The sequence below is a fragment of the Pongo abelii genome, chromosome 5 (assembly GCF_028885655.2).
Source record: "Pongo abelii isolate AG06213 chromosome 5, NHGRI_mPonAbe1-v2.0_pri, whole genome shotgun sequence".
In the NCBI taxonomy this organism is placed as follows: Eukaryota; Metazoa; Chordata; class Mammalia; order Primates; family Hominidae; genus Pongo; species Pongo abelii.
The window spans coordinates 151,353,054-151,372,922 of NC_071990.2; the positions used below are offsets into that span (position 1 = coordinate 151,353,054).

At 42.4% G+C, this 19,869-nt stretch overlaps 1 protein-coding gene and 1 pseudogene across 3 annotated transcripts in view; one reads left to right on the forward strand and one right to left on the reverse strand.

Annotated features, from left to right (window-relative positions):
• The first annotated feature begins 2,244 nt into the window (after nucleotides 1–2,244).
• The window catches only part of PCMT1 (protein-L-isoaspartate (D-aspartate) O-methyltransferase), a 60,240-nt gene continuing 42,615 nt past the window's right edge, over nucleotides 2,245–19,869 (forward strand). For 2 of the 3 annotated variants that reach the window (XM_024247849.3, XM_054556811.2), the window contains exon 1: nucleotides 2,245–3,139. In XM_024247849.3, coding sequence (XP_024103617.1) covers nucleotides 2,911–3,139 — 229 coding nt within the window. In that variant the 5' untranslated portion in view covers nucleotides 2,245–2,910. 3 annotated transcript variants of the gene reach the window in all.
• Nucleotides 12,566–13,243, reverse strand: LOC103891021 (large ribosomal subunit protein eL19-like; annotated as a pseudogene).

The following is a 19,869-nucleotide window of genomic DNA, read 5'->3' on the forward strand; positions in this document are numbered from 1 at the left end:
AATTTAAGCGCAAAAATAGAACAAAATCAATGCAGTAGAAACCACCTTGAAACCACACCTAAGCAGTTGCAGGTCACTGCGCATAGAAAACGATTCAAAAATCCTTAAATACTCGTGGAAGTACCTCGAATAAAGTGCCAACCTACTATCCTAAACCTCTCCCTCTTGTCTCCCAAGCAAATACTTTGCTTCAAAGTTAATACACACTGTCAGAGCCTGGAGTTGGAATTCTGAAAGACTCCAGTTTTAGTTTTGATGCCAATTGCCTAGCTTTGGTCAATTCAATTATGTGCATGATTAAGAATGAAGTTTGTGATACCTATTGTCAACGGCCCAGGAATCAGTTTTCTAGGTTCCTTCTGTGCTTTTGGTTACACCTATAATATTCTTCCCTTCCTCTTTACTCCTCAGAATCCTGCCTATCCTTCAAGGATGTGTTCTTTCCTTTACCGTTTCCTGATGACCCCAGCCAATGTTGATCTAAATCAACACCATTTTTTTTCTTTTTTAAGACAGGGTCTCACTCTGTGGCCCAAGCTGGAGTGCAGTGGTACAATCTCAGCTCACTGCAACCTCTGCCTCCGCCTCCCAGGTTCAAGTGATTCTCCCACCTCAGCTTCGAGGGTAGCTGGGACTACAGGTGTGTGCCACCATGCCTGGCTAATTTTTTTTTTTTTTGTAGAGACGGGATTTCACCATATTGGCCAGGCTGGTCTCGAACTCCTGACCTCAGGTGATCCAACTGCCTTGTCCTCCCAAAGTGCTGGGAATACAGGCGTGAGCTAGCATTTGATATCTAGACCACTAATGACATATATTTTGGATATATTTTATGTTAGTTTTCTTCAGATGCATATTCCTCCCCCATTAGAATGTAAATCCTACTGAATACAAGAGGTATGACTTATTCATCTAAAAAATGAACCTCTTTTACACTATATTCATAACTGTATGTTGGTTGTTTCTTTAAAAAGGGCCATTATGCTACTGTTGTTTTTATGTGATATTGGTAGTCCTACTTCACAGGGACAGTTTACGGAAGCACTGCATGTAAATGCAATCCATCTGGGTCAGCTTTAGAGTTATCAGTTTCCTATCAAGGATTTGACTTTTTTCTTTTCTCCAAATGGAAGATCATCAAGAAACTGTAGAAAGATGAAATGGAAAATATTAAGTGGGTTACAGTCCCAAATCAGCAATTTTATTCATGTTTAATATTGAAGTAAAGAACACTGTTTCGGCCAGGCATGGTGGCTCATGCCTGTAATCCCAGCACTTTGGGAGGCCAAGGCAGGCAGATCACGAGGTCAGGAGTTCAAGACCAGCCTGGCCAACGTGGTGAAACCCTGTCTCTACTAAAAATACAAAAATATTAGCTGGGCATGGTGGTGCGTGCCTGTAATTCCAGCTACTCGGGAGGCTGCGGCAGAATTGCTTGAACTGGGACCTGGGAGGTGGAGGTTGCAATGAGCCGAGATCATGCCACTGCATTCCAGCCTGGGCTACAGAGCGAGACTCCGTCTCAAACAAAAACAAAAAAACAAAAAGAAACCAGTTTTGCCTGTAGTTTCATTTATGGTCACAGAATCCCAGAAAATAGGTAATGTTGATTTTGGATTGGAAGCAGGCCAGTGTCACATTTTACAAAATCGGATAAGAACTAGAATTTGAAAATTGTGCTGACATAGTGGCACAGATGTCTTAGCTTTGTTTCCTTCTAAAAGATTACTGGAGGCCGGGCGCTGTGGCTCATGCCTGTAATCCCAGCACTTTGGGAGGCCGAAGCGGGCGGATCACGAGGTCAGGAGATCGAGACCATCCTGGCTAACACGGTGAAACCCTGTCTCTACTAAAAATACAAAAAATTAGCCGGGCGTGGTGGCGGGGGCCTGTAGTCCCAGCTACTCCGGAGGCTGAGGTAGGAGAATGGCCTGAACCCGGGAGGCGGAGCTTGCAGTGAGCCGAGATCTCGCCACTGCACTCCAGTTTGGGCGACAGAGCGATACTCCGTCTCAAAAAAAAAAAAAAAAAAAAAAAAAAATTACTGGACTAGATGATGGCTGGATTCTGTCAGCGATTTGGACGCGACAAGCAATGCTCTCAGTGAGCTTCTCACTCATGGTCTTGCAGAGCTGACAGCAATAAAGCCACGGTGGAATTTGTGAGGCTTAATTAGGTGAAAATGCACACTTACGTCGGGAGAATAACACGTTCACCAAAGGACACAGTGGTATTTTTTAACCAATCGCAACTCTTTACGTTCGTATTATTCTAAGGGAGCAAAGCTTTGCCCCAACCCCCACCCCATGTCCTGGTACTCTTCCACTCTCTGAGAGTTTTAGAACCAGGGTTCCAAAGTCTCTGCTAGCCTAACAGTGACGTGCTTGTCACAAAGCCAGAGGCCGGTGTACTCGGGTTAGAGAGGGCCTTTGTCGTTGGGTTTTCTTCTTATTGTATTATTCGGGCTCCACCGACCCAAATATTAGTCAACTGGGTTGGGCGAGGTAGGACGGATGAAGCCCACCGTCTAACAATCTGGAACATCTATAGGAGCAGATCTGCCGCTTGAAACAGCTGACCCAGCGGCGACTGCGGAACCACTAGCAGCGTCTGCACAGATCGACCCCGCCATCCCCCCGTCCCGCTCGGTGACCGGAGACGCAGCTGGGAACGCGACTGATCAGGCTACCGAGCCTGGCCGCAGGGCGAAGGCGGTGCGGTCCGAGGCCTCAGAAAGGGACACGCAGCAGCGGCAGTGGCGCTGACTCAGCCCGGCCTCCCTGCAGTCCCCTGGCAGCCGTAGCAGCCACAGGGGCGGGCGGCTGGGCTACACGCCTCCCCCCGCCCTCGGCCCCACCCGGCCGCACCCTAAGCCGCGCAGCGTCACAGAGCGCATGCGTGCCGCGGGGCATGCCGGGAGCGCGCAGTGGCGGCAGCGGCGGCGACGGCAGTAACAGCGGCAGCTACAGCGGGGACGCGAGCGGGGCGGTGACGGTGTGGGAGGTGGTCTCACTCTTGGGAAAACTGCTGGGCACCGTCGTCGCGCTGAAGGTGGTTCTGTACCTGCTCCGAGTGTGCTTAGCGATGGCCTGGAAATCCGGCGGCGCCAGCCACTCGGAGCTAATCCACAATCTCCGCAGTAAGTGCCACCTCCGCCCGTTGTAGGGCAGCTGGGGCAGGCTGGGCCTGGACCGGGTCCTCCTGGGCCGTCCGGAACGTTCTGTTTCCCCCCCCCGCCCCCCCGCGCGCCCGTTGGAGGGCTTCGGCGCAGAGTTGCCCCGGTAGTCCCGAACGGCGTGCGCTTGCCGTCGCCTCCCTCGGGACCTGTCACTCATCGACGACGTGGACTGGAAGGGGAGAGAAAGAGCCAGGGGCCGCTGCTGGTGGGGGAAGGGGCAGTTGTCTCCCTGCAGGCCCTGGGGGAGGGAGTGCAGTACAGGTGGTGCTGCTGTCACTCAGGTCCGCGTCCGGGTCCGGCTTGTGAGGGGCGTGCCTTCGGGGTGGGAGCGTGTGGGCTAGGCCTTATGGAGAGTGGGCTGGCGTTGAGGAGACCTCACCCTCGTGCCCTGCATTTTTCTCACCTTCCTCCTCCATAATCAACCTCGCTGCAAGCTTTCCCTCTTATGCAGCCTCCCCCGCCCTCCGTTTTTTCCCCTGGAGGAAGATGCCACCGTCTGATACAGGCGAGGGGAGGAAGATGAGAGTATTGCCATTGCAGATGCTGGGAGAAATTTATCGGGCGGCTGTCCAGTGGAAAGCTCTGTGGGGGCGGAGAAAGAACAGGGGATGCTGTTCCTGAGAGCCTTGTGTTTCAGGAGCCTTTGCAGGTCCTGGATCAGCAAACGGTTGTGTGTCTGATGTTCTAACTTTTTTCAGGGCTACCATAGGCTTTAAAAACCTTTTGTGGAGTTTCTTTATATCACTCTCCTTAGTTACTGTATTCCTTCTTCTGATGATAATTTTAGGATAGGATGAGTGCTGTGTCACTTTCTTTTTTTAAATCGAAATATAGCGTCCCCGTTTTGTTGGGAGACTACAAGGGCCGCAGTCTATAATAACCTCACTGGTCAGAATTTATAGCATTCTTTGCTACTATGCAGTAATCATATCTTGTCACATGGTATTTTTAATTGTCCTGTGTTACTTAGCTTTTCATGTGTTTGTCTTATCTCCCAACTCGATTTGTAATTTCCTTAAGGGAAAAAAATTTTTTTTGGCTGGGCTCGTTGGCTCACGCCTGTAATGCCAGCACTTTGGGAGGCCGAGGCGGGTGGATTACCTGAGTTCAGGAGTTCGAGACCAGCCAGGCCGACATGGTGAAACCCCCGTCTCTACTAAAAATACAGAAATTAGCCGGGCGTGGTGGTGCCTGCCTGTAATCCCAGCTACTTGTGAGGCTGAGGCAGGAGAATCGCGTGAACCCGGGACGGGGAGGTTGCAGTGAGCCAAGATCTTGCCACTGCACTCCAGCCTGGGCAACAAGGGCGGAAACTCCGTCTCAAAAAAAAAAATTTTTTTTTCTTAATCTTCTCTAAGAATTTAATAGTCATCCCTTTGTTTCATAAATGCCCACTAAGTGTCCGTTATATGCCTAAATCTGTGCTAGACAGAGAAAGGTAATTGAGAGAAATTAGGAGTACTGTTTGGCACATGGTTGGTACTTTTTTTTTTTTTTTTTTTTTGGAGACAGAGACTCCCTCCGTAGCCCAGACTGGAGTGCAATGGCGCGGTCTTAGCTCACTGCAACCTCCGCCTCCCAGGTTCAAACAATTGTCCTGTCTCACTCAGCCCCCTGAGTGGCTGGGACTACAGGCGCACGCCAGCACACCTGGCTAATTTTTGTATTTTTAGTAGAGAAGGGGTTTCACTATGTTGGCCAGACTGATGTCGAACTCCTGACCTCATGATCCGCCCACCTCGGCCTCCCAAAGTGCTGGGATTATAGGCGTGAGCCACCGCGCCCGGCCAGTACTTAATATATTAGTCATTTTGGATTTTTTTTTTGGTGGGGGCACAATACTTAATGTGGAAACTGAGTCTTTAGTGTTTGGTAACAGAATGTTTATTTATTTTTTTTTTAGACAGCGTTTCACTGTCACCCAGGTTGGAGTGCAGTGGTGTGAGCTCGGCTCACTGCAACCCCTGCTTTCTGTGCTCAAACGATTTTCCCACTTCAGCCTCCTGAGTACAGGGGTGCCACCATGCCAGGCTAATTTTTGTAGGATTTTTTTTTTTTTGGTAGTTTATGAGATGGGGTCTTGCTATGTTGCCCAGGCTGGTCTTGAACTCCTGGACTCAAGCGATTTGTTGGACTCAGGCTCCCAAAATTTTGCGATTACAAGAGTGAGCCACGGCACCTGGCCATGGTGAATGTTTAGATGTCAACATTTTTGTTTTTTTGAGACAGAGTTTTGCTCTTGTTTCCCAAGCTGGAGTGCAATGGCGTGATCTTGGTTCACTGCAACCTCTGCCTCCTGGGTTCAAGCGATTCTTCTGCCTCAGCCTCCCGAGTAGCTGGGATTACAGGCACCCACCACCACGCCTGGCTAATTTTTAGTATTTTTAGTAGAAACGGGGTTTCACCATGTTGGCCAGGCTGGTCTCAAACTCTTGACCTAAGGTGATCTGCCTGCCTCGGCCTCCCAAAGTGCTTGAATTACAGGCGTGAGCCAGCACGCCCAACCTAGATGTCAATATTTTGTCAAGCATTGTCAGGTTTATTTTATGGAATGATGCTTGATTGGAAATGGACATTTATGTACTACAACAGTAGTATGAAGTATGATTTGGGTTCTCATGGATGGTACATAAGCTCAATAGGTTGTAAATATTTTTACGAAATCCCTTAACATGATCTCAGTGCCTTCTGTTGCAGTATATGTACCTGAAACATTTTGTACACAAATTGTGATTAAGTAATTTTCCACCGGTAGGTTATCATAGTAGGCACTTGGCTGTGGCAGAAATTTGTAATCAATCAGGCTCTTAAAGTCTCTCCTTTTTGGGCCAAATTTGTGGTAAGCCAAGACTAGATAGATCTTTTCCCGGTGGTTTCATAATCACTTTAATGTATTGCATTACTGTTCTTAGCTGAAATTTCTAAGGATGTTTTTCTGTCAGGAAATTTAGTAAGGAATATTTAACATACATAGATGTTGATTTTGCGAATAGTTTTATACTAGATTTATGATTGGTAAGAGGAAATTAGAGTAGTATAGTTGTTTAGCCTCTTTTGTAACACTTGTGCAACTTTAGTTTCAACTTCTTGCTGAGGTAATTCTAGCTAATAGATTTCTTTTTATTAGCTTATTATAAAAGTAATATTTGCTCCTGTGAAAATTGCAATTGACATAAAATTTGAAAATATTGCCTTCCTTCCTCATTATTCTACTGTGTATATTCTTCCTAAATTAAAGGCTTTTAATTGAAATCTCAGAAAAATATAAAAATGTGATTGTGTTGATGTTGAAATGAAAAGGGCCCTGCTTACTAGAAGGGGAAGGAAATTACAGTTTTAATGGTTTTTTTTTTTTTGAGACAGAGTTTCGCTCTTGTTGCCCAGGCTGGAGTGCAATGGCAGGATCTCAGCTCACCACAACCTCTGCCTCCCAGGTTCAAGCAATTCTCCGGCCTCAGCCTCCCAAGTAGCTGGGATTACAGGCAGGCGCCACCACACCCAGCTAATTTTGTATTTTTAGTAGAGACAAGATTTCTCCATGTCGGTCAGCTGGTCTTGAATTCCCAACCTCAGGTGATCTGCCTGCCTCAGCCTCCCAAAGTGCTGGGATTACAGGCGTGAGCCACCGCACCTGGCCAATGGTTTTTTGTTTTTGTTTTTGTTTTTTTAAGAAATGAAGCTTAATTAATTTGTTAAGAATATTTTGTTTTCCTTTTGTATTAAAATCTATCATAATAGGACTGTGGTTGTATGATTTCATAGTTGATGCATCATTTATAGAATATTTTAGATTGTAATGGTAGATTTCTTATGTCATGGCTGATATCATAACCACTCTTAAGTAACTTAGAACAGTGACTAAAACTTGAGCATGCTTCAAAATCTCCTGGATCACCTGGAGAGCTTTTCAAAACACAGATTGCTGGAGCTTGAGAATTTGTATTTCTGACAGATTTGTAAGTGGCGCCACTGCTGGTCCAGGGACCACATTTTGAGAACCAGTGACATGGAGAATTGAAAATTATAAGGTTGAATTCTGCCAGCATTTCAGCTAAATCAGTTTTATGCTTTAGAATAATGTTTTAGAAAAAGTCTATAGCAGTCTTGCCCTATAGAGTGCTTGGTGATGTTCTCTATATTGTCCAGTGTGGTAGCTACTAGCTACATGTGGCATTTAACATTTGAAATGTGGACAACTGAAGAACTGAAATTCGATTTTTTAAAAATTAACTTAATGAAATAACCACATGTATCCAGTAGTTAACATATTGGACAGCACAGGTCTCTAGAAATGAAAAATACAATTATTTTATGATTATGGACTTGTAATGTGCTCGTGAAACAAATTAGCTTAATTTAAAACTGTGAGTCTGCTTAATCCAGGGAATGTGACTATTTAAATAATGTTTATATTAGAGTTTGCTTCCTACTTGTATTGAGATAATTTCAAGCCATGGTAAAATTTAGGAAGATAGTGGGAGTAGGTGAGGTGATGTTCTGGAGCAGGGGTATTTAAACCAGAGAGTTTGTGGGAGGTTAACTTAATGGATAGGCTTCAAATGCTATACAGTAGTCCCTCCCTTATCCCATGGTTTTGCTTTCTGAAGTTTCAGTTACCCCAAGTCAACTGAGGTCTGAAAGTATTAAATGGAAAATTCCTGAAACAAGCAGTTCATAAGTTTTAAATTGTGTGCTGTTTTGAGTAGCGTGAGGAACTCTCTGGACGTCCCACTTGATCCTGCCCGTGACATGAATCATCCCTTTGTTCAGCATATCCATGCTGTCTACACTACCTGCCCGTTTGTCACTTAGTAGCCTATTTGGTTAGCAGTGACTATCACAGTATCACAGGGCTTGTGTCCAAATAATCCTTATTTTACTTAATAATGGACCCAAAGTGCAAGAATAATGGTGCTGGCATGTAATTATACTTGTTCTATTTTATTCATTATTTTTGTTAATTTCTTAATTGTGCCTAATTTATAAACTAAACTTTATTATAGGTATGTTATGTATAGGAAGAAAACAACGTACAGATGGTTCCTGACTTAACAGTGGTTTAACTTACAAGTTTTTTGCTTTACTGGATATAAACCTGTCATAAGGGACATAAACCTGTTATAAGTTAAGGAGGGCTGAGTGCGGTGGCTCACACCTGTAATCAGAACTTTGGGAGGCTGAGTCAGGAGGATCGCTTCAGTCCAGGAGTTCGAGACCAGCCTAGGCAACATAGTGAAAATAACATTTGTCATTTTCTCTACAAAAAATAAACAAAATTAGCTGGGCATTGTGGTGCATGCCTGTAGTCTCAGCTACATGAGCTACATGGGAGGCTGAGATGGGAGGATCACTTGAGCCCGAGAGGTTGAGGGTGCAGTAAGCCAAGATCATGCCACTGCACTCAAGCCTGGGTGATGGAGCAATACCTTGTCTCAAAAAAAAAAAAAAAAATGTTGAGCATCTGTATGGGCTCTATGGGCTTTGGTACTGTATGCGGTTTCAGGCATCTGTTAAGGGTCTTGGACCATATTCCCTGTGGGTAAAAGGAAACTACTGACCACTGAAAGCAATTGTTCTTTTATCTATTTTTATTTGTAAAAATAATTCAGTCCATTCGCCTAATGATCAATTATTTCTACTTATGTTTCTTTTGCATTCTTGATTTTGTCATTTTACATATATAATGTTTATGGAATTTGTCATTTAGTCAGCTGATATTTGAGTGCTTTCTATATGACAGGCACTGGGGATACAGCAGTGAACAAAACAAACATCCACTCCCTCTTGTAGCTTCTAATGGGAGCAGCCAAGTATAGTATGTCACATGATAAGTGACAAAGTAGGGAGGGAGGACAGAGTGTGTGGGGCAGTAGGTTTATAGTTGTAGAGAAGGCCTCAGTAAGGTATCATTAGACCAAAGATTTGCTGGAGGAGTATCCACATATCATGCAGGTAGACTTGGGATAAGCTTTCCAGGCAGAAGAAATAGCGAATTCCAGATTTGGATTTAGGATCTGGGAGAAAGATTGGAGGCAAGGATCCAACACCAAGGTTTTAGGCCTTGGCAACTGGAATGATTTGCCATTTTCTAAATTGGAAATGGTGAATAAGTGAGCAGCCACGTTTATTCTGTGAGGAGGGGACTGTGGGAGATCAGGAGATTATTTTGAGGAATGCTTTTCTTATAAGACATTTAAGTCGAGATTTTTAGTAGGCATTTGAATATGCAAGAATTATGATGATTTGTAGTTTTTATATCCTAAAAGCATTTACTTTTATAAATAATGAAATTATTTTCTAATTCTATCTACAGCACCAGTTCTTAGCCACTAGTAGGTGTTGCTAGTAGAAAAGAGCATTTATTCTTTCCCTTTTTTTTTTTTTTTGAGACAGAGCCTCTTTCTGTCGCCCAAGCTGGAGTGCAGTGGCGTGATCTTAGCTCACTGCAACCTCCGTTTCCTGGATTCAAGCGACGCCCCCCATCTCAGCCTCCCGAGTAACTGGGACTACAGATGCACACCACCATGCCTGGCCTTTTTTTTTTTTTTTTTTTTTTTGGTAGAGATGGGGTTTTGCCATGTTGCCCAGGCAGGTCTCAAACCCCTGGGCTCAAATGATCCACCCGCCTCTGTCTCCAATATTGCTGGGATTATAGGCATGAGCCCCTGTGCCCAGCCAGCATTTAGTCTTAATATTCCACTACTTTTGTATGTACATGGGAAAAATAGAACTAGCTAGTAAAATCCTAAGAAATTGGAGCCTCAAAGTCCAGAGGCCTTCTCATTTTGACTTATTTCAAGCCAGTCTTATGGATAGGTACTAGTAAGTAAACTTGAAATCCTATGTGTATATTTAAATTTAAATTATATAAAAATAAATAAAATTGGCCGGGCATGGTGGCTCATGCCTGTAATCCTAGCACTTTGGGAGGCCGAGGTGAGTGGATCACCTGAGGTCAGGAGTACGAGACCAGCCTGGCCAACAATGCGAAAACCCGTCTCTACTAAAAATACAAAAATTAGCTGGGCATGGTGACAGGAGCCTATAATCCCAGCTACTCGGAGGCTGAAGCAGGAGAATCGCTTAAACCCGGGGGGCGGAGGTTGCAGTGACCTGAGATCGCTCCATTGTACTCCAGCCTGGGTGAAAGGGCGAAACTGTCTCAAAATAAATAAATAAAATTAAAAATTTATATCTTTAGTCATATTAGCCACATTTCAAGAGCTCAGTAGCCACATGGAGCTAGTGACCACCTGTTGGACAGTGCAGATAGAGAATAGATCTGCCATCACTGAAGGTTCTTTTGGATTGCAGTAGATCTTGATGCTTGGCTGTATTACATTCTAGTTAATGAGATCTTAGGCTGTAGGAGGGGAAAGATTCGATTGTACTGTTACAAAAATATTTTTATTAATATTATATTTAGCTTTGGTTAAATGCTTTCAGGGTGGCAGTGTAAAACAAGATTATCGGATAAGGGTGATGAAGATAACAAGAGGATCAGCATCTTACATGGTGCTTTGAAGTGATGGAGGTGGTTTGGTTTAGCAAAACCTTTAGGGAGCAGTGGTGTTTAAATTTGAAGAAATGTCATGTAGTAGAGGGTCAAACCAGGACAAATGGGAGGCAGATTTTGGCTCATTATAAGTAAGTATTCACAAAGCTATCCTAACAATCAAAAAGTTGGCTTTGAAAAAGTGTTTTCTGTCACCGAATATGTTGAAGCAAAGAATGGTTGACCATTTCACTGTAAGGGATATTGTAGAAGGGATTTTGTCATCAGATTTGAATGTACACTAGATCTCTAAGGACCCTTCCAAATCCAAGATTCTGTGATTTTTTTCCCCAGTGGTCCCTTGTACCTAGATTTTATGATTTAAAAAAAATATTTTTTGAGACAGAGTCTCACTCTGTTGCCCGAGCTGGAATGCAGTGGTGTGATCTCGGCTCACTGCAACCTCTGCCTCTCCGGTTTAAGTGATTCTCGTGTCTTAGCCTCCCAAGTAGCTGGGACTTACAGGCACGTGCCACCATACCTAGCTAATTTTTGTACTTTTAGTAGAGCTGGGGTTTCACCATGTTGGCCAGGTTGGCCTCGAACTCCTGACCTCAAGTGATCCACCCGACTTGGCCTTCCAAAGTGCTAGGATTACAGAAGTGAGCCACTGCGCCCGACCAATTTTTTTTCTTTTTCTTTTTTTTTTTTTTTCTGAGACGGCGTCTTGCTCTGTCGTCCAGGCTGGAGTGCAGTGGCGCAACCTCAGCTCACTGCAACTTCCACCTCCCCGGTTCAAGCAATTCTCCTGCCTCAGCCTCCTGAGTAGCTAGGATTACAGGCATGTGCCACCACGCCTGGCTAATTTTTGTATTTTTAGTAGAGACGGGGTTTCACTGTGTTGGCCAGGCTGGTCTCAAACTCCTGACTTTGTGATCTGCCCACCTCGGCCTCCCAAAGTGTTGGGAATTACAGGCGTTAGCCACTGCGCCTGGCCCAATTTTTTTTCTTTTTAATAGTGTTATGGATTGCATGAAATTACTTGTGGAGTGTATGTGTTTTAGTAGCCAGCTACAGAAGTTTAACATTAACTTCTAATGTTACCTGCATTTTAGGTTTTGTATAACATTGTAGTTTGTTAGAGATGTAAAAGAATCCAAGGAACATATCCTTTGAGAAATAACATCTAAATACTATGTATCAATTAAAAGTTATTATAGTATAGTGAAAGATCCGTTTTATTTTTTTTTCCCCATTGGTTGGCAGAGAAAGGTACATATTTTAAAATAATCTCTGGTACTTAGAGAATATGCTTTACCATGACTTGCCATCACATAAAATTCTTCCTTAATTATATTGTGAATTTTTTTTTTCTTTTTTGAGACAGAGTTTCGCTCTTGTTGCCCAGGCTAGAGTGCAATGGCGCGATCTCGGCTCACCACAACCTCCGCCTCGCGGGTTCAAGTGATTCTCCTACCTCAGCCTCCCGAATAGCTGGGATTACAGGCACACGCCACCATGCCCAGCTAGTTTTTGTATTTTTAGTAGAGACAGGGTTTCACCAAGTTGGCCAGGATGGTCTCAATCTCTTGACCTCGTGATCTGCCCGGCTTGGCCTCCCAAAGTGCTGGGATTACAGGCGTGAGCCATATTGTGAATTTAAAACTAATTCCTTTCAGACTTTTTCAGTACAGAAAGTCCTTTGGGAGTGTCTCAGCCTCTACTTAGCATCTATCATGTCTAATCATTCTGAATGGGAAGAAAAAGGTGAAGGTTTTGTTAATTTCTTTTTGTTTTTCCAGACATGTTGATAGCAGAGAAGAAATGTGGGGTAGATGGTTAACAGCTATCCAAGTCTTTTTTTTTTTTTTTTTTTTTTTTTTTTTTGCAGATTAAGGCTTGTTTTATTTTAATGGCTGATCTATGTAATCACAGAGGCCAGTTTGTACAGGCAAAGGGGGAGGTTTTATTTCTTGGTCTCTTCCTCCTTGGATAAAGTCTTGATGATCTCCTCCTTCTTGGCCTGGAGGCGCTCTTCACGGCGCTTGCGTGCTTCCTTGGTCTTAGACCTGCGGGCCTCAGCCTGGTCAGCCAGGAGCTTCTTAGGGGCCTTGTCTTCCTTCAGCTTGTGGATGTGTTCCATGAGAATCCGCTTGTTTTTGAACACATTCCCCTTCACCTTCAGGTACAGGCTGTGATACATGTGGTGATCAATCTTCTTAGATTCACGATAACTTCTGAGCAGCCAGCGCAAAATCCTCATTCTCCTCATCCATGTGACCTCTGGCATTCAGGCATTGGCTGTACCCTTCCGCTTACCTATGCCCATGTGCCTGCCCTTCCGGCGGGCCAAGGTGTTTTTCCGGCATCGAGCCCGGGAATGGACCGTCACAGGCTTGCGGATGATCAGCCCATCTTTGATGAGCTTCCGGATCTGCTGACGGGAGTTGGCATTGGCGATTTCATTGGTCTCATTGGGGTCTAACCAGACCTTCTTGCCACAGCGGAGGACACTAGAGGCGAGCCTCTTCTGAAGCCTGAGTATACTCATGGCTGCGGCCGCAGCAGCGAAACCCAAGTCTTATAAATTAATATAATAAGGTAATATTTCTTTTATTTAGATGTAACCTTGTAACAAGCTTGGAAAGTTTCTATATGATTTGAAATCCATCTGCAGCTTATTTTCTTTCTTTCTTTCTTTTTTTTTTTTTTGAGATGGAGTTTTGTTCTTGTTGCCCAGGCTGGAGTGCAATGGCGGGATCTCAGCTCACTGCAACCTCCGCCTCCCTTGTTCAAGTGATTCTCCTGCTTCAGCCTCCCGAGTAGCAGAGATTACGGGCACCTGCCACCACATCTGGCTAATTTTTGTATTTTTAGTAGAGACGGGGTTTCACCATATTGGCCAGGCTGGTCTCAAACTCCTGACCTCAGGTGATCCACCCACCTCGGCCTCCCAAAGTGCTGGGATTACAGGCGTGAGCCACCGCGCCCAGCCTTTTTTCTTACCTGTATTTTCAGTGCTTCATACCAACACAGGCCCTCTTTATTTTTTTATTTCTGCCAGAGTTTTCAGCATTTTTCTATTCCCTTAGATCATATATCTTAGAATAATCACTGATTGTTTCAGACTGTCATCAGATTAACTCAGCAGTTCTTACAAATGCCTTTCATAGCCATCCCTTTCACCATATTTTCATTGATACCATCCCAGCCCAGGTTCGTAGTTGAAACTTACGAGTAACATACCTGGTGTCTGATTGGTTGTCATACTTTTCACTTTCCCTCCCTTCAGATCCAATCCATTCTACACATTATACTGATTTTCCTAGTGTACTGATTTCTGTTATGTCACTTTGCTGCTTAGGCTTCTTAATGCTTACTGTATCAGGTGTAAACACCTTTTGCTTACCTTTCCAGGCCTTTTTAGAGTCTTATATAGCTTACTCCCATGCTCCAACTCCAATCCTGTTCTTCAGGCTGGTCTTATTTGCCTCTTCATATGCCTTGTGCATGAGGGTACATTGTTCAGTTGCTGTAACAAAGACCAAACCACAATACCTTAAACAAAATAAGTTTCTCTCTCCCATAGCAATCCAAACAGTTCAAGACTAATATGGTGGTTCCATGGTGCTGAAGACCTAGACTCCTCTCTTGTTGCTCTGCTCTTTCCCTCATCTACAAGGTTAAAGATAGTTGACCTTCACCATTTCCCTCTTGCAGCCAATGGGGAGGTAAGCAGGAGAAAAAGGAAAACACCCATTCCTTTTAAGAGCATGATCTGGGCCAGGCGCAGTGGCTCATGCCTGTAATCCCAGCACTTTGGGAGGTTGAGGTGGGCGGATCAGGAGGTCAGGAGATTGAGACCATCCTGGCTAACATTGTGAAACCCTGTCTCTACTAAAAATACAAAAAATAGCTGGGCATGGTGGTGCGTGCCTGTAGTCCCAGCTACTCAGGAGGCTGAGGCAGGACAATCGCTTGAACCAGGGAGTCAGAGGTTGCAGTGAGCCAAGATCATGCCACTGCACTCCAACCTGGCACAGAGCAAGACTCCGTCTCAAAAAACAGACAAAACAAAACAGAAAGAGCATGTTCTAGAAGTTGTATCCATAATTTCTACGTATGTTCCATTGACAAGAACTTAATTGTAAGGGTTCACATAATCACAGGGAGACTAATTGGGAAGGCACCCAAATAATTCTATCACTATATACTGGATTATAGAGGATGCAGGTAAAAAGAAAATTGTGTGTGTGTGTGTGTGTGTGTGTGTGTGTATACACACATATATAAAACTGATATAACTATATGAAGGAAGGGGATAGGTTTGTATTGTGTAAATACTCATCCATCTTGGCAGGAGGTCAGCAGATGTCTAAATAGATAAAACATGAAATATATACACACACAAACATACATACATACATACAATAAAATTTTATCACTATGAAAGTAAAGCAGTCCTTGCTGTATCTTGCTAATTGTAAGGGTGATGTGTGTGTGTGTGTGTGTGTACATAAATATATACACATACATACTATCTATGATAGAATTGAGAATATTAATTTTTAATCAAGTAATATATGTACATATTTAAAAGATACAGAATAAGATGAGCTTATAATGAAAAACAACATTCTTCCCCATTCCCAGACTCATTGTTTAGAGTGAACCACTTTTAACTGTTTTAGGTTCTTGTGATTATCTTCGTATCTCTAAATCATATGCTTAAACTGATGTTTCATGTTTTATCTACTTTAGACATCATCTGCTGACCTCCTGCCAAGATGGATGAGTATTTACACAATACAGACCTATCCCCTTCCTTCATATAGTTATATCATGGTTTTTGGTTCCTCTTTTGTGGTTACCTTTGTAACTTTGAGTAATAGACTTTAACCTCTGTTTCTTGTTCCATAATTTATAAACTGACACTACCTCTTCACCCATCTACTTGGTAAGAAAGGGTATTAGGGGGTTCCCGCTGTCATTTCCTAATTGATTGACAGTTCTTTTACATTGTCAAAGTTGATAACATTTACATTTTGTTTTGAGCAGTAAATAAATCTTCTGCACCTTATTGTTGATTTCAAAAGTTGAAAATCAGTAGCCGTCATTAATATTTATGACTGTATCCATACTTTGCTGAACGATGTAGTGTATTGAGTTTATTCCTTGCCCTTTGTTTCCTATATTACAGACCTTTCTGCTATTGAAGACTGTCAAATGTTTTTCCTTTTTTTAATGCTTCATCAGTTGCTTTAAATCTTGCTACATTTTAGTTTTCCTTATATGTAAATCATAACTGTTGTATAGTGTTTTTGTTTTTTTTCCTGGAATTTGATTTATCCTCTGTGCCCGTTTTCACCCACGCTTCAAGTTGGGAAAAGAAACATATTTTTCTTACCATGACCCTAATTTTTTCAAGGTTTTTATTATTTGGCTGACAGCTTGGATTCTATTATATTCTCCTTTTTGAATCCTGTTTTCATTAGGATCAGTTGCATATTTGGACCAACATTAGCCATTATTATAATCATTTAATTAGGGTCTTTAGACCCTAGGGCGGCAAGCAGATCGGATATGGGTGGCTCTCAAGCTGTTCTCTATTTCAGAAAAGCCTAATGATAATTGCATGTTTACCCCTAATTAGCCTGTACATGCAAAGTAAAACATCAAATTACTTTTCTGTTTGTTAGAAATATTTTAGGGCGCTGGCAGTTATATATATCATAGATTACCAACGATAGAAAAATTATTTGATAACTTAGTAAATATATAATAGTTTGGTTTAAGCATCTTTTAGAACATGGGGTCCTGGGCAAAAATAAATAAGAAACTTGTGAAAATTTTGGAAACCACCCAGTAATGCCTAAAAAAGCTTTATTCTGAGACTTGATGGGTTCAGCTTTTTAATAAATGACTGATGGCATGCTATTAATAACAATTTAGAGTTTTTAGTAACTTCCATATGCCTTCATATCTATAGAGTCAAAGAAGCTCACATAAATTTGATAGAAGTATATTATTGAGCTTGAAGGAAGTGATTTCTTTAATTTACTTTGATTTTTAGAATGTGCCTCAAGTAAAATCTTCAAGACGTCACACTTTAAGTATCCATCTAGAGAAGAATGAATACAGTGAATATGATGATGGTTTCAAAAATTGATGAATAATTGGCAGTGTTGAGTGAAGCTGCCTAACCTGAAAAAAATAAAGCTTGAGGTAGTCATGATTTATCTTTATGTAAAAAATGGTTGACTAGATAGAAATTCAATATATTCTTTGTGGCTTCAGAGAATAACACTAAGAGTTTCATGTGAGTGAATTATGAAAAGGGAGATTCATCTTAATACAGGGAAATTGTCTAATAATCAGAGTGGTCTGAATGAGCTAGTAAGAACCACAATAATGGAACTCTTTTAGAAGAGAATATGGTACCAATTTATGAAGTTAGACTCAATGGCTCCTAAAGCCTCTTGTGACTTTGAGAGTCTATGAATCACCCTCTGGAATTTGAATTAATTTCAGGGGAAATGAACCACTCAAGAATTATTTTGGGAAATGAATTAGTAGAACTCACTAAGCTGTTTGAATATGTTAGTAGCAGTATAGTGAAGTGATCATAGAAATCTAACATCTTAATTTGAATAACCCTACCGCTTATTTGCTCTGTTATCTTGGACTACTTAACTAGTCTTTCTAACCTCAATGTTATGATCTGTCAAATGAAATAATAATAGTGCCTACTTTATAGGCTTATTTGAGACAACATATGATTCTGTTTATTAGTACTGTATCTTTCACATGGTAAACATTAAGCGAATATCACTGCTATTATTACTCTGCTTTTAAAACTAAAAAAAAAAATGCTTTCAGGCTAGGGACAGGGGCTCACACCTGTAATCTCAGCTGAGGTGGGAGGATCACTTGAGGCCAGAAATTTGAGACCAGCCTGGGCAACATAGCAAGACCCACTCTCTAAAAAAAAACTTTTAAAAATTAGCCGAGTGTGGTAGCATGCACATGTAGGCCTAGATGTTGGGGTGGCTAAGGCAGGAAGAGCACTGGAACTCAGGAGTCTGAGGTTATAATAAGCTATGATGGTGCCGCTGCACTCCAGCCTGGGCAACAAAGCCAGACCATATCTCTTTAAAAATTAAAAAATGGGGCCGGGCGCGGTGGCTCAATGCCAATAATCCCAGCACTTTGGGAGGCCGAGGCGGGTAGATCACGAGGTCAGGAGATTGAGGCCATCCTGGCTAACACGGTGAAACCCCGTCTCTACTAAAAATACAAAAATTAGTCAGGCGTGGTGGCCGGCGCCTGTAGTCCCAGGTACTCGGGAGGCTGAGGCAGGAGAATGGCGTGAACCCTGGAGGCGAAGCTTGCAGTGAGCCGAGATCGCACCACTGCACTCCAGCCTAGCGACAGAGTGAGATTCCATCTCTAACTAACTAACTAACTAAATAAATAAATAAATAAAATAAAATAATGCGGCCAGGTGCGGTGGCTCACGCCTGTAATCCTAGCACTTTGGGAGGCCGAGGCAGGTGGATCCACGAGGTCAGGAGATCCAGACCATCCTGGCTAACACGGTGAAACCCCGTCTCTACTAAAAATACAAAAAATTAGCCGGGCGTGGTGGCGGGTGCCTGTAGTCCCAGCTACTCGGGAGGCTGAGGCAGGAGAATGGCGTGAACCCGGGAGGCGGAGGTTGCAGTGAGCCAAGATCGCACCACTGCACTCCAGACTGGGGGACACAGCGAGACTCCGTCTCAAAAAATAAAAAAATAAATAAATAAAAATTTAAAAATGCTTTCAATGTTTTATTCTAATAAACTTTTTGGGTAGCTTGCCTACGCTTCTTTGTGTAGAAATAATATTTTCTATTTGGGTAATTTATCCAAAATTTATATTTTAAAATGGAAAGACCATATAAGTTTGTCTTTGTTAGTTTATTACTATTTACATTGTTTTTTCTATTTGATGTGCCTTTTTTGCTAATTTTAAAAAATATTCATTGTTACTTGGAAAGTTTGTATTTATACCTTTTATAGTGTCGTTAATTGACCTTATTTTTTTATTTTTTATTTTTTATTTTTTTTTTTGCTAAGCATGATGGCTCATACCTGTAATACCAGCACTTGGGGAGGACGAGGAAGGTGTATCACCTGAGGTCAGGAGTTTGAGACCAGCCTGACCAACATGGTGAAACTCCGCCTCTACTAAAAATACAATATTAGCTGGGTGTGGCAGTGGGCATCTGTAATCCCAGCTGCTTAGGAGGCTGAGGCAGGAGAATTGCTTGAACCCGGGAGGTGGAGGTTGCAGTGAGCGGAGATCACGCCACTGAACTCCAGCCTGGGCAACAAGAGTGAAACTCTGTCTCAAAAAAAAAATACATTTTTTTTTTTAAACTATCTGGTTTATCACTGTGAAATGGTATCCTTTGATTCCTTCTATCACCTGTACAACAGTCAGTGATCTAATTCTACTTTCCCTTTTTTCCTTCTCCCATTGTTTTTAGTTGTATTCTTTCTACTTTGTCAGAACATATAACATTTAAGTGCTATTATTTCACCCATGTTCCTATCCTTATTTTTGTCTTTGCTATACAATTGGGTATGTGTCCTTTGCCAGCATATCCCTGGTTATCTCTTGGTTAGATGAAACACATCCTCTAGAAGATTCCTCAGAAAGGGCTTGTGTGTACAGCATTCTCTGAGTTCCTGCATATTCAAAATGTTTTTTTTCCTTCCTATAGCCTTGATATTTGAAGGACAGCTTGGCTGGGTATAAAATCGTTGGCTTACACTTAAAAAAAATCAGCTTTATTGAGGTATAAGTTATATAAAAATTCACCAGTTGTAAGAATACAATTTGAAAAATGTGACAAACAGAAAGTGTAACCACCAACTTCATTATGATGTAGAACATGGGTCAGCAAACTACAGGCCACAGACAAAATTTGGCCTGCTGCCTGGTTTTATAAATTTTTATTGGAACACAGCCACTTTCATTTATATAGTGTTTCTGGCTGTTCTCACACCACAGTGGTAGTGCTTAGTAGTTGCAACAGAGATTATATGGCTTGCAAATCCTAAAATATTTACTATTTGGACCTTTACAGTTGTTTGCTGATCTCTGCTATAGAACGCTTCTTTCACCCAAAAAGTTTTCTGGTGTCTCTTTG